Source organism: Ictalurus punctatus, chromosome 2 (genome assembly GCF_001660625.3).
Source record: "Ictalurus punctatus breed USDA103 chromosome 2, Coco_2.0, whole genome shotgun sequence".
Taxonomy (NCBI): Eukaryota; Metazoa; Chordata; class Actinopteri; order Siluriformes; family Ictaluridae; genus Ictalurus; species Ictalurus punctatus.
In genome coordinates, this window is record NC_030417.2 from 15,416,455 (window position 1) to 15,437,146 (window position 20,692).

General features: G+C 38.3%; 2 protein-coding genes across 5 annotated transcripts in view; both read left to right on the forward strand.

Annotated features, from left to right (window-relative positions):
• The first annotated feature begins 212 nt into the window (after positions 1–212).
• On the forward strand, positions 213–11,439 carry dele1 (DAP3 binding cell death enhancer 1). Its single transcript, XM_017460184.3, has 12 exons — positions 213–430; positions 1,653–1,755; positions 2,201–2,306; positions 2,427–2,556; positions 4,999–5,172; positions 5,265–5,329; positions 5,417–5,498; positions 6,885–7,027; positions 7,378–7,548; positions 7,710–7,802; positions 8,221–8,371; positions 10,148–11,439. Exons 1-12 carry the CDS (start codon positions 400–402, stop codon positions 10,342–10,344), a joined length of 1,446 nt encoding a protein of 481 aa, XP_017315673.1. The 5' UTR covers positions 213–399; the 3' UTR covers positions 10,345–11,439.
• A 2,750-nt stretch (positions 11,440–14,189) lies between these two features.
• The window catches only part of LOC108261075 (amyloid beta precursor protein binding family B member 2), a 44,832-nt gene continuing 38,329 nt past the window's right edge, over positions 14,190–20,692 (forward strand). For 2 of the 4 annotated variants that reach the window (XM_053688222.1, XM_053688226.1), the window contains exons 1-4: positions 14,191–14,333; positions 16,466–16,560; positions 16,669–16,770; positions 19,620–20,636. In XM_053688222.1, the coding sequence (XP_053544197.1) occupies positions 16,551–16,560; positions 16,669–16,770; positions 19,620–20,636 (1,129 nt within the window). In that variant the 5' untranslated portion in view covers positions 14,191–14,333; positions 16,466–16,550. The other 2 variants (XM_053688225.1, XM_017461934.3) reach the window with 2 other exon arrangements.

Sequence of the window (20,692 nt, forward strand, 5' to 3'; positions counted from 1 at the left end):
ATATTAATGTATTACTTGGTATTGTCGTAATAATTTAAATATACAAATATTCAGTAATAGTTTCTATTTATGCTCCTCAGTATATTATTGCTAACATTATTAGCAGTAGTATTTATATTTCGTTTTAACATGCGCTTGCGTCACCTTTCGTCCAGTAAGCTCCGCCTTATGCACCTTAGCCCCGCCCTTAAAATATCAGGAACAGTCTCGTGACTTTTTCTCCAGATCTGCATGCGGAAGCGGCAGGTCGCTGATGTGCGCTTTCTCTCTTTTTTCTTTCTTTCTTTTTTTTTTTTTTAAATCATGAACACAACAATAAATAAAACATCTAACAATTTAACATCTTAGAAATCGTAATAACGCACCGATAATTAACTGAGACTTAAGAACAAGCTGAAGATGTGGCGAATACAAAGCTTGGTGGGGAGAGGTGAGCTATTTTTTTGGCCTCTGTTATGTTATCAATGTCTTTAATTTTCATTCGTGTTTATGTTTTTCTTTCTGTGTGTAGCAATGCAGCGCTAACTTACTGTAACGCTAACAGAGTTTACAGAGCATAATCAGTTTATTTCAGTATTAGTCTTTAAAAATAACATCATGAGCACACAGCCATTGAATGCGCTTCGTGGCCTGTTTTGCTGAAGAGTTCACTGGCCCAAAAGGTCACTGACTGTTTTCAATTCCAACGAACGTCAAATGTTATGAGAGTTTATCATTGAGTTAGTATATTAATCATATGTTTTCTAAATTTGAAATGTGCACAATGCTCCTCTTTCCCAGGCAGGGCAAGATATAAATGGATGTTTAATGTATGAAATGTCCTTCTTTAGCTTTCCACTGGAGCCACCAGGCTAATGTATCTACCAAGTAATAAAGGCTTAATTAACTTCCAGTTTAGCATCATGCAAAATGCATTCACAAATCACACAGACATAAAATAATAATAATAATAATAATTTAACCTAATAATAAAAATAACCTTTAATTTAACCTAATTTAATATCAGATGAAAAAATGACTATTAAAAGACTTTAATCTCTGAAATATTATGGGCTTGACCTATTTTTATGTGCTATTATTATTATTATTATTATTATTATTATTATTATTAATATTATTTTCATTATACAATTATAGAGATTAGAGATTATGTTGAGCGCAGTTCACCCTGAGCATAACAAGGTAAAAGGAAAGTGAAAATGAGTAGTAAATAGAGGGGAAAATATGGCACTTAGTGGGATGCCTGAACTTGTTCTGCCCTGCTTCCCATCTATAATGTTTCTATACTATAATGGTGAGAAGATAAAATGCATATTTTAAACCGAATTCTATATTTGTATTGCTGTCAAATCAGAATAGATGACATGGGACAATTGGACCATTGGTAAGAACACTTTTTTTTTTTTAGTCAGAACTAGAAGTGTAGCACCCTGTTGTATATAGAAAAAACATACTCCAAACTAGAACCCTTTAACAAAGCTGAGAACCTTTTAAATAAACGTTCAGATCAAGAGGTTTTTGGAGACACAGACCTGTGATGCTTGACACTGACACGTTTGTTATTTTTAAAACAAAATGCTATTTGACTCGAATTGTACTTGTCCACAATGCAGATTGCTTATCAACTATTTTCCTCTTTGTTTTGTTACCAGTTTTAAGCCGTTACCATGGGAACACGTCATCTTTGCGTCTCTCGAACAGCCACCACGTTGAGGATGAAGTCATCAGCTCGTCGTCGGTGCTCTCCACCGGACGGTAACCTTTGCTCGTTACTCCATCCCTCCATTCGTCTATCACATGATCAGTATTGCGTGCTATTCTCCATGCAGGGATTCGTCACAAAAAAACCCCAAAACAAACACACACATACACACACATTACATATGAGTGAATTTCAAGCACTGAACACTTTCACAGCTCAGACAGTGATGAAATTATAGAATGGAATAAAGTAGAACTGAAACAAGTAAGGATTTCGCTTATCTTTTAGAGAGCAAGCTTAATGTATACACACACACACACACACAGCATATAAATTGCACATAATGAGCTTTCAGAAAAAATGACTTGTCCAATGAAGACGAGCGCTTATGTGCCTTCCTGTTTGGACTCTTATTCTGTCATGTAGCATTATATCCTGAAATAATATTCTAAATTAAGACATTTTATAACTAAATTGTGTTTGGTTTACTGCTTTCAGGTCTCAGAGAGGGGATGATGGAGAGCAGAAGAAAAAAAGCAAAAGAACAGCAGAGTTTTGCTCTGCTGGAATGCAGAGATACACGGCGCTGGATGCAGTGGGATGGGTACAGAGCACACCCACCAGCACTCACACACTCTTTCATCATTTGAGTTCACATAATGAGCTACAAAGTCTGAATATACTTTTTGCATATACATGATGGTTTTCGTGTATGTGTATGTAGGGTGCCGCGGCGGTTCTGTTCATGCAGATCTGCAGGAGGATCCACTCTCAGTTCTCCTCTGTTGGTGAACAGAACCCGGGAACGCCCCGCCTCCTTCACAAATGCACACACAAGATCCTGCTCGAAATGCGTGAGTCCTGTCAATCCTTCGTCCTGTCCGATCATGGACCACAGCCACTTAAAGCAAAACAAACATAAATTGAAGGGGAACAAGGCCCCGTTTGTCGTATTGATTTACATTCATATTGAGAATGTAAAATTCACAAATCGTGATCATTCCAGTCGGGCTACAGAGTACACCCGAGAACTTGTGTGGAGATAACACACTCCTGTTTTGCTTGGAAACACAATAGCACTATATCTCACATGTCCATGGTAACGCTTTCATTACAAATGTCTGTCCACTACTCATAAGTAGTAAAGATGTATCAACTCCAGCTCGTGGTTCAAATCGTCAGCATAACATTTAATTAAGGACGCATGTGTCACGTATATAATGTAATGAAGGTTAGGACGGATGCAAATGCACATAAGAGTTTATTTAGAGAGAGACAGGCAGACAAATCCAAAACATGAGACAATAGCGAAGTCAAGAAACAGGCAATGGGTCATGAGATTGGCAAACGGGCATAAACTGGGCAAGGTTAGAATCGAGAACGAGAAACGAGAGACAAGATCAAGGAACATGAAACCAAAATGAGGAACAGGGTACAAACACTTGGTATGGTGATAACACTCAGTACTACGCGAAGTGCAGAGAGACACGAGGGGTTTAAATGGCAAATGTAATCAGGGGTGAAACACAAGACAGCTTAAAACAATGATGGCACATACGGGAAACAACCTATGACTATATGGGGCGTAGACAGGACATAAACCATACCAAAAGCATGTGTCAAAGTTAACAAAGTTAATGTCACTGAAGACCCAAAAGCATGCGTTTGCTAAGAGCTCATGCATCGGACTTGCACTTCGAGTTTCCGAGCATGCTGCATGCTACAGCCCTAGCTCGAGGGGAAATCGTGACAGCATGACCTTGGTTTAACTAATGCATGATGTATTTAATAATAAATCATGTACACTGTTTTCTGTATCGTTATTAACCGGTACTTACGATTTTCTGAAAATGATTTCGAACAGGAATCGAAATCATGGGGTGATGTATTGACATGATGGTATACCGTGATATTTCAATCAAATTAGTTGATAATGTTGTTGATAATATATTATAAGTACAGCTGTGCAAGTGTTTTTAATGCCCCTTTTGCTTCCAATCTCACATTTGTGATCATTTTTAGAGGTTGACCTATAGTCGGGTTTACGCTGTACGATTTTGGCCATGATTTGGTCGTCTGTAGCAAATTTTGATCGTATAATCCTAGGTCAAGATCTGGAGTCTTTGATTGCTAGTTTGACATGTTCCCTGACAGCCGATTAATGGCCCTTGGGATAAAATTTTTCCTCCGATTATAGAAGGTTTGAGGCACAGTCCTGTAGTCCTGTAGGCTTCTTGACGTTTTTCACGTTTTGACTGTCATACAGTCTGACATTAATGACAACTGAGATCCTACAGTGTGACATGGCTTACAGCGGGGATCACCGGTGTACACCTGGATTAAGTTGGGCAGTACCTACCAATAACTGATAGTTTTTAAAATTGATACTGAATAAAAACACTCAAAGTAAAATATTGCTGAACTTTATTACAAAAATAAGTACTGACTACACCATGAAAATTAGCTTTTTTTAATGGAAATAAATATATAAATATTAATAGATATTACCTATTAATAAATATAAAAGATATACCTCCAAATTGAACCAAAAAGTAACACTCCAAATAACATAAAAAAAAGAGATAAATTTTATTACTTTAAAAAAAACACTTCAAATAACACAACAAAATGTGTCAGAGATAGTGTTTATTTCGCCTCTAGAGGCCGCTGTTGTATTGTATAATGACAGCGGACCCTTCTCAGCCGCTCCACAACTGATGCAACCGGGCAAAACTATCAGTGTGGATTTAGTTCCAGCAATCAGTTATCACTGCCGATTCATCATCACAGCATCAATCGGTCGACCTTTAATCCTTTTAGTCTCGTCTTGATATTCTCAGCCTTTCTTTCATTCGAGGTAAACGTATGATGTTTTGAGTTTGTTAGTTTGAAATAAAATGTAGCTTGACTTCGCTGATATTAGACAAGTACTGTATAGCTACCATTTGTTAATTGTATTTATTAGCAGCGTCGCCAAAAAATTATCCAAAAAAAAGACATGGAGTGTGACATGAAACAACTTGAAAAATAATTCTGATGGAATAAATAAATAAATAATTCTGATGAAAGTGATTAGTGATTCGACGTTTATTAACTAATACAGACAGTGCCCCCCCCCACATGCAGGACTATATAGAAAATGTAGAACATGTCCTACAGCTCCTTCCTTTGCATTATTCCTCTTCAGTGTTGTAACACACATACTGGAGTTAAATTTAATTTCACTGCAGCATGCACCTTTCTTACAGCACACTGACGTTCTCTCTCTTGTGTTCCTTTCTGTTCTGCCCTCACAGTGTCAGGGCACATTGTGTTGCCCCGTGGAGTGTGTGTGATGGGTGTGAAGGGGGCGTTAACAAGTCCAGAGCAAAGCAGCAGCAGCAGCAATGTTTATAATTACAGCACTGTTGCTGAACCTGCACACTCCATCAATGACCAGCAGGGGGAGACAGTCAACCATAACATAACAGGTCACTATATAGTCTCTCCATGTATTCATATATACTTTTATAAGTGAAATGCCACTGTTATGCTAATTTCTTGAATTTCGTTCTTATTTTAGAAGCACTCTCAGACTTTAATCTTTCCCAGACAGCAGCCACTGGATGTGAAGTACCACAAGGACAGGTGCTGTTCCTGACACAGCTGCTCTTATAAATATCTCTGACCTGCTGTCACGGCGAAGACCTTTGACCCTTATGCATATTTTCACAGAAGTCGTGCTCTCTGGACGAGGCCGAGGAGAATCTCCGAGATGTCGCAGGCAACAGCGTGCCTGTCATCCTCAACATCATCGGTAAAAATATTACCACATTCATTTAGTTTAGTAAATGTAGTCTGTTTAATAGTGATGGGAAGTTTGGATCATTTGGACTGACTCGGATCTTTGAATCTCATTCAGCAAAATCAACGAATCTTGTTTTCGAGTCATTTCGTTCATTTCAGCCAGATATAATTAAAATGTTTACATGTTAAATTCCTCAACACATCTAGTACTTACGCAAACGTTGATCACATTTGGAATAAAAAATAAACTATAGGCTAATGCAGCCGACGCCGAATTATGAGAAACAGAAATACCGCAGCTGGTCATCAGGCTATACAATCTGTTAGTTCACTTCACTTCCGGATCGGCGTCGTCTGTTCCTCGGAAAACGAAATGATTAGTTCTTCTCTCGAGTTTTCGGGTTTAAATCGTTCGTTCATCCCATGACCGCCCCATAGCCTGAATGCAGTGGAGCTGTGATGTGATGAACGAACAACGCAAACCCGAAGACTTGATACGTGAAATGATCATTTCTGTGTCCTGTACAGAACCTATAGGGATGTTGCAGCGCGTGCACAGCCTACACAAATTGAACGAATCACTCTCTGAGACAACTCGTTGTTCCCAAGTCATATTAAAGATTCATGAGCAACACATCACTACTATTTAATAAATAAATTAAGTGTATTAAAATTGGTGTAGTACATTTGGCAAGTTTAGATAGATAGAAGTTAACTAGTGCAATCATTTTTTTAGCGTAAGTAAATTTAACGCACTTAATACTGAAATCGTTTCTATAGTAACGGCTAGTTCACAGAGACTTATACGGTGGACACGTCACGAAATCTAAGCCTAATACCGTATAATTGTTGCTATGGTAAAGTTTTGAACGAGGAGACTTTATTTAACATTTATGGAAGGAGTCTCAAGTGTCAGAGCTTGAAAACCGCTTAAAGTTTTCCACCATGGGACAGTCTTAAGGTGTGTTTCTTTGTATTCTTTGGACTGTTTAGAGTAGCTGTTACAATATAAGCGATAACAGGAACTAACTTGTGGATAAAAACTAACTAAATGGATCATGAGTATCACCTACCTTTATTAATAAAGAGTTAATCGTAATTGTTGGCAAACTGTTTGTGAATAAAACACTTGCTGTTATAGGAAAATAATCAACTTAGGGCTGGTAACGGTAACTCCACTTTTGCTGACGTTGATTATTTTCCTATAAATGCACCCTCCCAAGTGTTTTATTCTTCACTTCCTACATAAAAACTGTTAACATTCATGTATTATACATTTCCTTATCATGCTATATGATTATACAAGTATACTGTCACTGCTGTACTAGACGCACTTACTGCCTGTAATGATATTTCTGACACTTTCCGTGTGTGCGTGTGTGTGTGTGTGCGTCAGGTCTAGAGAGTGCTAAAGCAGGCGATCATAAGGCAGCGTTCGAGTGTTTTCGGGCTTCGGCTCAGCAGAATTACACCAAAGCTCAGTTTAATGTTGGAGTGTGTTATGAGATGGGCCGCGGAGTCGGGAAAGACCTTAGCAAGGTACGTATCTCTCTCACACACACATACACACACACAAACATATTTCAGTGTACTGTAGACATGTAATCAATTATATTATGCAACATGCATAATATTGGGCAAATAGTGCAATTTATTTAGTTCTATTTGGAAAGATGTCATGTCAGTAGACAGCATTTGTTAGGCAATATTTGTGGCAAAGGCAAAGTGCATCCCATTCAGAAGGTAGTGTAAAGGCGACTACTTTCCAGGGTCCCCTTATTTATTTGGAAAAGCATGCTGTATCCTTCTCAGTGTAGGCAAGCTCATTATTCATTATTCACAACTGAACTGTAGGTCATTCTTGATTGTGCGTGTGTGTGTGTGTTTAGGCTCTGCAGTATTACAAGTGTGCAGCGTTGGCAGGTCACACACAGGCTCAGTACCGCTGTGCAAAACTCCTCCTGAACAGCAGGGGGCAGCAGAGCGTCATGGACGCACACACTGCTACTGCTACAGCCAGGTCTCTTCTGCAGAACGCTGCTGCTGCCGGACACACTGAGGTACTGAGAAAGAGAGAGAGATCACTTTCAAAAAGTACACTTTCTCTGTAGCATCACTTACTAAACTGACTCTTTCTTTCTTGGTCTCTTTGCTCTCCTTGTCTGTCTGACTCTCTCTCTCTCTCTCTCTCTCTCTCTCTCTCTCTCTCTCTCTCATCCAGGCTCAGCTGTACCTGGGTGTGTTATTCTCTCAGGATCCAGACGCCGATGGTGGAAAATCAGTTCACTATTTCAGAATGGCAGCGGAGAGTGGAGTGAGTGAGACACATCACGTTATATTTTATACACATACTGCATACACTAGAACCACAGTGCCATCATTTAAGTCCTTATAAACACTGCCTATATTTTATCGTTCTCAGTGAATATTTGTGCTGATATTAACACTTACCCGGTCCGTACTTATAAAAATTGTACCCGGGATGCACTCGCATACGGAAACTGCTTTTTGGAAGTTGTCGACATCCCATAATGTACAGATATTTATAAGGACAAATTGTAGGTGTGCTATTACTACACACAACGTGTACTATACTGTATTTAGGTATTTAGACTCGTTTTGTTATTATACCTAGGGCATGGCTACACAGTTACAGAACCGTGGACCTAGAGAAACTTGTTTGGAGCATAACTGGACTGTTTGTGTGTGTGTGTGTGTGTGTGTGTGTGTAGGACAGTACTGGTCTGCTGTTTCTCGGTCAGTGCTATGAGAGAGGTTTTGGAGTTCCACGGTGTTACATGACTGCAGTGTGTTATTATGAGAAGGCAGCAGCTAAAGGAAACCAGCAGGCCAAGAACAAGCTCGACCTGCATAAACGAGAAGGTGAGCGCACACACACACACGCACACACACACACGCACACACGCACTTACACACACACATAATCACCTTGGCCATTCTATTAAGATGTTTTTCCACAGCCCAGTTCTCAGTCAGTTGTTGAGTCATGCTTTTGTAGCCTTAATGCCCCTATTTTGAAACATGGTTCTTTGCGCTTGCTGTCGTTTTCAACCTTGTGAGTAACAGTACATCTGTGGAGTAACCTAAATATATTTCAGACATTTTGCCAGCCAGTATCGTATCACAAACTGGACTGATTTAGGCTTACGTCCGTTTTGCTTCGGCACGTAACTGTCTAACAGCTTGATCAAAGCATGACGTTCACTGTGTGAGGAAATCACGCTTAGATAGTAAGGTTTTAGTCATTTTTAGACCGACTGACTGACTGTTTCTATAAACAACGTGATTACCAAGATTTATTTTTTAAAAAAAAAGAGCAAAAACATTTCCACCCTGGTGGAAGTAGAACATCATAACGTATGTAATACACTGTAAAATCCTTAGTGTTGAATTAACAGCCAGAGTGTTTATATGAGTCCAGTGGACTCATATAAACACTGTAGGGTGTGAATTCAACACTGTGTGTGTTAAATCAACACTGGCGATTTTGTGGTGTAGGCGGAATTTATTATTATTTTTTCTAAAATTCAGCCATAGCGATATCTAACAGGTTTTCCGAGTTCGCCACCAAAACATGTGTGGAGTTATATGTAACTGTTTGTTTGTTAAAATTCCTGAGTTGGGCTTGTTAACATTTACTTGTTTACATGTGTTGTGGTTTGTGGTTTAGATGATATTTCAGATCTACATGTATTAAATATTCCATATTTGTCATGGATGTTCTGGATATATATGTATACAATGTGTGTGTGTGTGTGTGTGTATATATATATATATATATATATATATATATATATATATATATATATATATATATATATATATTTATAGCCATAGTTTGCACTGCACTTTTGTCTTGCTTTAGTTGTCTCACTCTGCCGTTGTTTCTGTTCTGGTCCTTGTGTCATGTTTATTCCTCGCTTTAGTGTTTTTGCCACGTGTTTATGGCTTCTTTTGAGTTTGTTTTGATTATTATTATACCTTTATCTGCACTTGCACCTGTCTCCACCTCTATATCTTGACAGTTTTGAACATGTCACTACAGTATGTTGGACTAATTAACCATCATCCACTGAGTGTACCAATAATTCAGTTCAATTTAATCTTATTTGTATAGCGCTTTTTACAATAGACATTGTCTCAAAGCAGCTTTACAGAAATATCAACACGGTAAGGTATAAGGTACCTATAAGGTACCTATAATTATTTATTTGAAAGATAATGGGCATGGTTTGTCGATCTTGTAGTAATACTGATTTTCTTCATACTCACGTGTGTATGTTGATGAACGAGACGTTTGTTTAAGGTTTACAGACAGGCCCGTCATTTCTTTTGTCATAAAGGAATGATCCATTTCATTTGTCTACTTTTGGGAGCACGAGTAGGATACGAACGTTTTTTCCCCCCCAAATGTACAGGATTTTCATGAATACCAAACTTTTTTTTGTAAACGGTTGTACGAACAATTTACGCAAAAAAATCCGTTCATATCCAGCTTGAGAAACAAGGCCCGTTCTGCGGAAATGATTTGATTGGATATCACAATAATATATGCATTATAACCACACCCTTTTCTATAATTACACTGACCAGTAACCCCTCTCTCTCTCTCTCTCTCTCTCGCTCTCTCTCTTTTAGTCCTGCGATCGATCCGTTCCGCCCCTTGTCTCCCGGTCCTGGATCATCTTCCTCTTAGATCCATGTTTCCTCCAGCGCCGACTCAGCCGCTTCCTCATTCACAGAGCACAGGCAGTCTCATAGCTCCGCCCCCTCTTTACGCTCACACACTCAGTGCTGACTGCCGAAGTGGGGGCTGGATTATAGGGGTGGGATGATTACACACACACACACACACACACACACACACTCAAATTGTCAATCAAGGATTGATGTTAAGCGCACAAGAACAAACTGATGGAGCTCTGGTAAAGCTTTTGTAGAATGTTCTCAGCCAATCAGAGCTCAGATGTTACAGGCATTGTTATTAGGTGAGAGAGAACAAGTCACGTTTCTAAAAGTTCGTTATTTTATTATTCGTTGTGGTTTCTTTTCTTTTTTTTAAAGAGCATATAAGCTACCTGGGAGCCCCTTTGCTGCATGTTTATTTCTGTGTGTGTTTTATGGGAGTTTATATGGAAGCAGACGTTTATTTTTTTGGACATTATAAGCCGTTTTGGATGTATGAGTGTAAATTTGTGTAGCAGACAGCACTCATGTTCTAGTACTGATTTTAATGCCCTTGTGCACACCCCATTGTGTAAATCAAGCCGGTGCAGTCTTTAGAAATCTTCCGTTATCCTATCAGCTTGCGTGATGAATATTTAAATGGCAAATCATGTAATACATCACCGTCAAGCCAATACTCTGCATGGAAACCCACTGTACAGTCTTTTTTAAAGAGTCTTTTAGACTCTGCTGTGATGTGACATGAGGTGTTGCACACTGGCCGGGAGTCGACGATGGTGTATTAAATAATAATAAAGTGTTGAAGCACTTTGCCTGACGTAGACTGCTGTTGTGAAACGAGCACTTTTACAGGAGCGCTGTGATCGAGCGAGTGAAACGTACACCATTTCCACCTTCTGAATAGAACGTTCTGAATCGAACGTGTTTGACTTCAAAAATACAATTGCACTTAAACTTACGTTATGATGAAGTCTAAAGAATAAGCCAAAATACATGCTTTTATATTCATTATGTGCCTTGTTTTTTTTTATTTTTATTTTTTAAAAGCCCACATAAGTGCATCTTTATTGCATTAATAATGATGTAATGAGAGGTTGACTGTTTATGCATAACTCTAAGCGTAAAATATTTTCTTTGTTTGTTTACTGTGATCATGAACGTACATTATTTAGATGTATTAAGCACTATGGCCTGTTTGACGCACACTTCACAGTTCACTAGCAAATAAAGGAACTTTTCTATGAGTGGACTTGTGTTTTTACTTATTTGGGTATAGATTTGTGTCTCTAATGTGATTGTAAAAGCCGGTAATAATGTGATGTTTCAATTGAATAAAGTTGCATTATTGATAAGTACATTATAATAGGAATATATTAGCATATAATAACATGAATATAATATATATGTATATGTATGTATGTGTGTGTGTGTATATATATATATATATGTATATATATATATATATATATATATATATATATATATATATATATATGTATGTATATATATATATATATATGTATATATATATATATATATGTATATATATATATATATATATATATATATATATATATATGTATGTATATATATATATATATGTATGTATATATATATATATATGTATGTATATATATATATATATATGTATGTATATATATATATATGTATGTATATATATATATATATATGTATGTATATATATATATATGTATGTATATATATATATATATATATATATATATATATATATATATATGTATATATATATGTATATATGTATATATATATATATATATATATATATATATATGTATATATATATATATATATATATATATATATATATATATATATATATATATATATATAATATTTAATTAGCATCCATTAGAAGGAAGGAAAAAGTATAAGAATGCCTCATTTTGTATAGTTATAACATAATTTTTATTAATACATGTAAATTATTTATTTATTTTTACATTACATTACATTTGCTAGGGTCCTTGACTGCAACAAGTTTTAAAATCTGCTTTTAAACGGTCAATTGATTAATCTCCCGTGGGGTCATGAAGAAGGAGAGCTCTCCAAACATAAATAATAACAGCAGTCCTTAAACACGTTCATGCAGTGATTTAACTCGATGATGTCATCCGCTCAGCTGTGCGCGCGCCCTGCGCTCGACCCGCTGATTGGTCACTTCGGGAGCGAGCATCAGGGCGCGCTTCTCCGCTACGGAACGCCAAACGGGTCATACACACTACCCCGAGTTAAAACCCCGAGTTTTAAGTAGCTATACCGTGTTGCATTTGAGGACGGGAATGACATATTATATGGAATTAATCAGAGGAACGAATTGGATATACTAACACAGGTTATGATTCCTATGCAAATTAGTTTTTAAAAAAGTGCTATGCATAATGGATTGAATTGATATAGTCATTACTAATTATATAATATCATAGTGAATAATAAATCATCTAATATTTAAAGGAAAAGGCCACCCTGAAACACTTTAAATATGTGCATATCAGAATATTTGTGAGGTGGTTAGCATCAGGGTCGTTAGCTGGACTGTTAATCATCTGGGGCTGAGCCCAGATTCTTCTCCACCAAAAAACTTTTAAAAACTTACTTCTAAATAGATTATTTTCATGCGTATTTTTTTTTCCTTGCATTTTTTTTTCCAGCTCAGCTAGTAGCCTAGAGTTTTGTTTTATGGAAGCTGTGGTAACTGACAATGTATGGCTCAGAAAAAAAGTTGGATTTATCATTAGACTTGCCTCAGGTGTTGTCACTGTTTGTAGCACTACCAGACCGATAAAATAGAAAACATTACTAACTAGGCTCATTTGGTGTCACTAGCGAAGGGAAAGCACAACTAAGCTATCATTGTATGGGGTGGCTGTGACTCAGGTGATAGAGTGGGTTGTCCATTAATTGCAGGGTTGCCGGTTTGATTCCCAGCCCACATGACCCCACGTGCCAAAGTGTCCATGGGCAAGACGGTGTAGCAGCTCTGCACTGGGTGAATGTGACAGTGTAAAGTGCTTTATAGAACTGCAGAGGTTAAAAAGGCATTATATAAGTGCAAACCATTTAGTTGCTACAGTGCCATGCAAAGTACAGTACCTTTCCTTATGCTCTGCTCATGTCATGTTCACGTAAAATGGAACTCATATAGACATTTACATGCCTTGTTTTTCTGCTCAGCATGAGAAGATGTTAGTGCTTCAGTTTCAACCCTTTTACAGGTTAAAAAAAACTATATACGTTTATCCATTGTTCCTCACACTGACACTGTGAACTATCGTTTGGCAGAATTGAGAAACTGTTAGCCAATAAGACACGAGTGTTTCCACGTATTTTTCTGTAAACGCTGTCTGATTGGTCTCGCCTCCTTTCACTGAAGATTTGAAATTACAACACCACCATCTTTTTTTTACTGATGTTCAGTTACGTAGTGACAAACCGCTCCGAGTGGAGAGTTATTCGAGGCAAAAGAAAAAATTGATTTTGCACCACGCACCATGTGTCATGTTAATTTCTAAGGACAAGCATTACACCAAATGACTGCAGAGTATGTGTGCCGACCGTCTTTCGTACGCATAGTTAACGGCAAGAGCTCAGCGTAAAACAGCCCTCTGGAAAAAAAAACACCCCAAAACAATAGAAACCATCACAGAAATTTTAATGGTTTCCACTACAAATATCATTACAAACCATCAGCTCACCATTAAAACCATTACTGGCATTTAATGGTGTCCACTAGACATAACATGCCACCAAATAGAAGACAAGAAATTACCAGTAGAGACCCACAGGAACCATTACAATTTCCATTAAAACCAATACCATTCCCATTCTAACTGTTAAAACCATTACAAGTTCTATGAGGGTTTCTATTGTTTTTTTTTTATGCAAATAATGTCTGACGTAGTGAGGTTTGTTGTCTGTGTTTGTGGCCCCGTTGGCGTTCCACAGTGAGCAGAGGGGCAGTGTGAGGGAGGAGGAGAGCAATTCTGATGACGGATACCGGAGGAAACTGGCTTCAAAAACACACACACTGCAGCTCGCGGTATTAAGAGCGTATTTTTGGGGGCCTGATATCGTCACGGTGCCACTGTGCTGGACTGAGGTGAGTGTGTTTCCTGCTGGAACATGTTGCTGGTGTGCAGGAGTGGATGATGCCAGGCTGTGGCAGGAGCATGGGGCAGCGCCCGGAGGTTTATATCCATATATAACTTTCTGCAATTGATGATGCGGTGCAGTGCTTTATTTAAACAACAACAACAACAACAACAAAAACAAACACGCGTTTAAATAATAATCAGTCGCAATTGGAAATATGCACTGCGTGATTTTGGTGTGTGTGTGTGTGTGTGTGTGTGTGTGTGTGATTTTTTCCCTCCTTATTGCTGTGTCATGCTTTAGTGTGAAGTGCAACAGACGGGCCTGCAGTCTCATGGAAAATGCCAGTCAGGTCGCAGCTGATGCGGGTGTGTGTGTGTGTGTGTGTGTGTGTGTGTGTGTTGTGTAGGCATGCACAATATAATCATATGATAATTGTGAAAATGATCAGTATTGTGTAAGATGGAAGATCAGGATCAGGGTCACACCTTAATAGAACAACAACAACAACAATAATGATCATGATGATAAGAGAAGAAGAAGAACAACAACAACTAATAATGATGATGATGATGATGATAAGAGAAGAAGAAGAACAACAACAATAATAAGAACAGTAAAACAAAACTCATTTACCACCAAGAGTAAAGAGATTATTTTCTATGAGTTTTCATTCAATTTCCTATTTTATTCTTTATTATTGTATTATTATCCCTTACTACCGACACGCTTTACAACACAAATGCACTTGTTGAAGAAAACTGTATCATTTGTACTACAGTAACTAATGTATTAAATGCTCGAATCTGATTGGTCAGCAGCTCTGACAATAGTTTTGGCTGCAAGCGTCATGTTAATATGCTCATAATATTTCTGTAGTACCAGTTTACGCAGCGACTTTTATGGCATAAACGGCTTAAAACCATGTGTAATTGTCAATACGTTGACGTTTCCTGTGAGAAGACGTTTGCTTAGCGTTTCTGGAAGGAGTCTCCAGTGTCAGTGCTTTGCAAACAATCAGCGGTTTGTAATGTTTTCCGACACTGGAAAGTTTTCTGGATGAGGCGTAAACGAGAGCATGGAGATGTGTCGCGTAGGTAATAACAGGAGCGAGCTTGTTTTGTGGACGTTGTACAACGTTAAACGTAACGGGAAGCTGTAAAATTCATGACGTCATGCTGTAATTAATCACATAAGTTGTGCTTGTCGGCTAATTGCCAAGGATAGAGGGATAAAACACTTTGGGTGGAGGAAATAAATGAACTGTAGGGTGGTAACTTAGTGTCAGACCACATCATACCACCCCACAACTGATTATTTTTCTATAACGGCACTCCTTTAAGGGTTTTATTCCTTGAAAGTATCACCATATGTATATAACTAAGGAAATTGTAAATATATATGAGTAGCATAAAACTATTGTTTAATATAGTCCTTGTCTTGGAAACATGTCTGTTACTGCAGTAATTCATTCTCCATGAAGGCAGGGATAATATGAGACAGCTTTTGATTATATTCGCAGAAAGATATTTGCCCTTCTAGCAGTTGCTAAATGGCTTCCTTGTGTATTAGCGTAATGGCATTAACTAGCGAGCCAGCCAGTGGAAAATACAATTCAGACAACCCCTCCATCCCCAAGCATCTCTCCCAAAGCGGTTAGAGCCCTTCAAGATTTACATCCGCCTACAAGATGCACCTTTAAATCAGAAATTAATTTCAGCCCAAGCATCCCTTTAGGCTTCAGTATTTTCTCCCTGTTGTAATTTAAACTGGGTTTTATACTCCATTCTGAAGCGAACCTAGATTACAGTACAGGCTATGGATGTACTTACAGGAAGTGGTCATTTCTGCTTATAAATAGATTATATCTGTCTGAGCTCTCATCTTTCACATGCTTTGTAATGAACAAATTGAAAAAAAAATTGAAGGAGAAGTTTGCGACATTTTTATCAGTAATATTTGAACTCCTATAGCTACAGTCCTAAGGCTTTGTTTCTGGGTTGTAGTAAATTTCTCCTATTTAGCATCCTCTATATGTTATGTTTTCAGGTTTTATGATAAAAGGTAATTCATATAATCTCATATAAGCATGTTATATATAGTGTAAGGAGTAAAACACGATGTGGAATGCTGTTATAGGTAAATAATCAAAGAGTACGTGGTGTGATTGGACGCCCATACGAAGTGGAGTTGCTGTTACCACCCCAACACTGACTACGTTTGCATGGACAGCAGTAAGCCAATTATTGACCTTATTATGAATAAGACAATAATGTGATTAAGGTGTATACATGAGTAGATTATAGAATATTCCTTTCATGTTCCCATTTTACATGTTATAGAACACAGAGCGATTAACGGCTCACATCATTACGTCCCCACGCCACGCTGTCCGACATCCCTCCAGAATTTCACATATCGACATACAGTTCGTCTTCGTTATGGTACCGTATACAGTTTTTGGTGTCTCATTTTTAATTTTACGAAAGCTTCAAGTGCAGTTAATTATTTGTCATGCTGTACGTGCAAACAGACGACTACTTGAAGCCGTGGGCTGTGTCCCATTCCGCGTACTTACCTACAGTATAGTAGCTGAAATACTTGTATTCCTCCTACTATATAGCAGGTAAGTACGTGGTTTCGGACGCAGCCGTGCTCTCTTGTTTGCTGTCAAACGGTTGAGCACTACCGTGTGTACGTGTCCTGTCACAAAATGCGGTGAAAACTCCCACACAACATTAATAGTGTGATTAAGGTGTGTACATGTCTGTAATACACGTCGATAATGTGACTAAAATAGGAATCCTCCACATGTATTAATTCATCAATTCATTAAGGTCATCAGTAATCGCTGTTTACATGGTAGTTTCTTAATCAGAGTATCGTCTTAATCGGGTTATCGGATTATTGTTGTCCATGTAAACATACTGAATGAAGTATTTTGGGAACTGTTGTACTTTAAATTTTTTTTTTTTAAAAATCAGTTTATAGTTACATTTAATCTCACAGGACATTCACAAAACAATTTCCTGTTATCACTTATGTTAGAGCTGTTATAGCAAGCGTTCCCTTACCTCTTTTTTTTCTCTCGTTCTTGAAGTTAACAGGACAAAAATCTTTAAAAAGATAGAAAGAAAACATGTTCCAAATATCATAAATCTCACCTCAGAGAAAACTGCACCATATAAACAATTACATGGTTTTTTTTTATCCATTTATGTGCCGCATCCATCATACAAGCCCCCATTTTTGTTGTTACTATAGGAACGATTATGTATTAGATCGAGCACATTAATATAAGCCTGTGATTTGCCTTATTGTCAGAACTGCTGTTATAGAAAATGAATCAACACTTTCTGATCAATCAGACTGCAGAATTCAACAGTGTTGTTGTATAATATACAATATCTGTAAAGATATGTCCCATTTGGGACACATGTTCTCAATGATGTCTCAGTGAGCTGCTGAATGAGAATGAGTGAACATATAGTAAAATAATTAGCCAGATAAAATCAATTTAGCTAAGCTGAACTGCTTATCTAGCTAATATAAGGTAAATTTTATTGCAACTTGTATTGTTTAAGCTAGTTGGCTTAGCTAGTGTTGCTAAGCTATGTTTATATGTAACGAATGGCATTATTTTTTGCTTATTAGCGCTACATTGAAGTGAAGAAGTGACAAGAAAGGGTAGTGGTGAGGCTAATTACTACAAGTGTGGCAGTGCTAATAAAGCTGCTTTGATTAGAGTGATATAAACTCTGTTCACTCTGCAAATTAGCAACATGTCCAAGAAAACAAGTTTTCTTTTGTGTGTGTTCTTGTTTGTGTGTGTGTGTGTGTGTGTGTGTGTGTGTCCGTCCTGAATAGGGGTTGAGACAATGCTGCTGTAATAGCGCTGTCTCATCACCCTGAAATAATCTTGTCTCAGTTCAGATCTGCTGCTAACACACTTTCCACCAGCATGGATCACACACAAATTTGATGTATATACTGTGCATGTGTGTGTGTATCTATGTACTGTAGGTGTATGTATGCTATACATGTTTGTTGAGGTAGTTGGTTTGCTGACTTGACAGTCTTTAGAGAGGTAAACAGTAATTGAGTCTTTTTATCCCACGCACACACACGAACACGCACACACACACACGCACACACACAGTGTTCAGCTGTTTCATAACCTGACAGCATTCTGAATATAATGGATATATGATTTATGAATGAACAGCGCGCACACACACACATACACACAAGCATTACAGCAGCTGTGTAGTTGCATTTGGAAAGAAATGGATGAAACCAGTGCATGCCAGTGCATGAAATTCAGCTGAGGTAAAACAAAAATGTGCCACGCTCTTTAAATTATCCATATCATCATGGAGATACATACATTTAAGACAAAACTTTATGTAAATAGACTAATCGAACCAACTAACACAGCTAGATAATCATTTCTGAGAAAATTTGCTAGCTAATGTGCTCGTAATGTTTAGGTACTTTTTAGGTCTTTTTAGGTACTCGTAATTAGCAATGTGAATGTAAGAATTGACAGTTTGCAGGTGATATGAATTTGAAATTTGCTCAGACTTTTGTATCCATCCATCTAGCCCCGCCCCTCAGGGCTATGGAGTTGTCCACTTGGCCACGCCTCTCAAAATGTTATTGACACGATGCAATCAAAAACCTTAAATAACCTTAAATTGCCAGTGCAGTTAATGTTAAGTGCAAATTGTGGTTTGTAATCGTAACATAAACATTGTATACAAGTACAGTGATGGTTCATAAAATTATGTTTTACATTTATGTATGATTACTTTTGGAAGACCAAGAACTTCATACGCAAGCTAATTTCAGTGAATGTCGTACCTTTTTTAAGCAACAAAATAAAAATCGGCGTTGATACATCTGTCTGAATTTTTTGTAATGCGTACATTATGTTCATAGACACCTCTTTTACAGCTCAGTGAAGGATTTATGATGGCGTCACATGATGCATGGATTTTCCTTTATTTTGTGTTAATTTCTGCAATCGCAAAATCGCTAAATCCTGGAGGGACTGCTAAGTGGCCTCATGCTTGCTCTGATATGTATATTTATGGTCCAGATATTTTATACCCACACCACAATTGTACGTGGCTAGATAAACCCCATCGGTTAGCAAATTAAGGTGTTAGTAAGGAGCAGTTCGAAAAGATTTGATGACTGGCTTCAAATGTCTGTCATGTGACACAGGAATCCTAGCTAGTGGGTAGGAATTGGCAACATATAAAATGTCCTTTTTTTTTTTTCCTCGAAGCTGGTCAACCAGACAGGATGTCGCTGCACAAACCTGCCCTCAGACGCAGCGCCTCTACATTAGAGTCGACCAATCGTGGCAGCCCTTTAGTGACCCCGCCCACATCCCTCAATCTCCGCGCTTCTCTCAATCAACAACTGGGCCGTGACATCACAAGGGGAGGAGTCTCTGTAGAGACACAGGGTTCTGCTGTTCCCCCAAAGAATCGCCAAAAATACGCTCTGACCAACTTGCAGAATGCTATGGGGCTGGATGGAAGTCCTGCCCCTGGAAGGGTTAAACCTGTTCCCACGAAGTCTGCCTCTTCCTCTTCCCTATGTTCTTTTTCTCTATCGTTCTCTCCGTCCAACCCCAAACTGGCAAAAAATGGCACCAATCTGCAGCTAAAGGAGACAAAATTCGACCTGAGTAGAAAAGACACAAACCGCAATGACATCACTGCTGAGTGCGGACATGATTGGCCAGATGCCTTTGCCAAAAATGACGAGAAGAACATGCCCTTTAGACGAAGGACAAAAAGTTTTCTGGAATATCACCGTGAAGAAGAAGAAGAAGAATCTCCAGCAAAAGAAATCCAGACACCGGATGAAGAGAAACCATGCCTGCCCAAGTTGGAGCTCCAAAACTGGGCCAAAGAAAATCGGGTGGAGGCTCATCTAACGCTCCCTCAGAATCACCTGCTGCTTCTGGCCAATGAAGAAGAGGAAGAGCACCAGAGCCCTGCACACACTCACCTGAGCCCCGCCCACACTCCGGTGAAGGAGGACAGAGGCAAAGATGGCGGGATGAAGGCTATGTCAAAACCACATTTTGCAGGAGAAAGAAAAGAGACTCCACCCACTTCCCTGCCTTTAGCAAGGTCTCTGGTCCCACCTAATTCTCTGCCCATGGCCCCACTCATTGTGGCACAACGAAAAGACAAGCAAATGGAGGAGGATGAAGAGGAGGAGGATGACGATTCAAGTTGGACAACTCTGTCTCAGGAGAGTCCATCTACAGAGACACCACAGGAAACAGGTGAGCTCATCCTGCTTATCAGTCCATTTATTCATCTGTCTGTCCATCTGGATTTG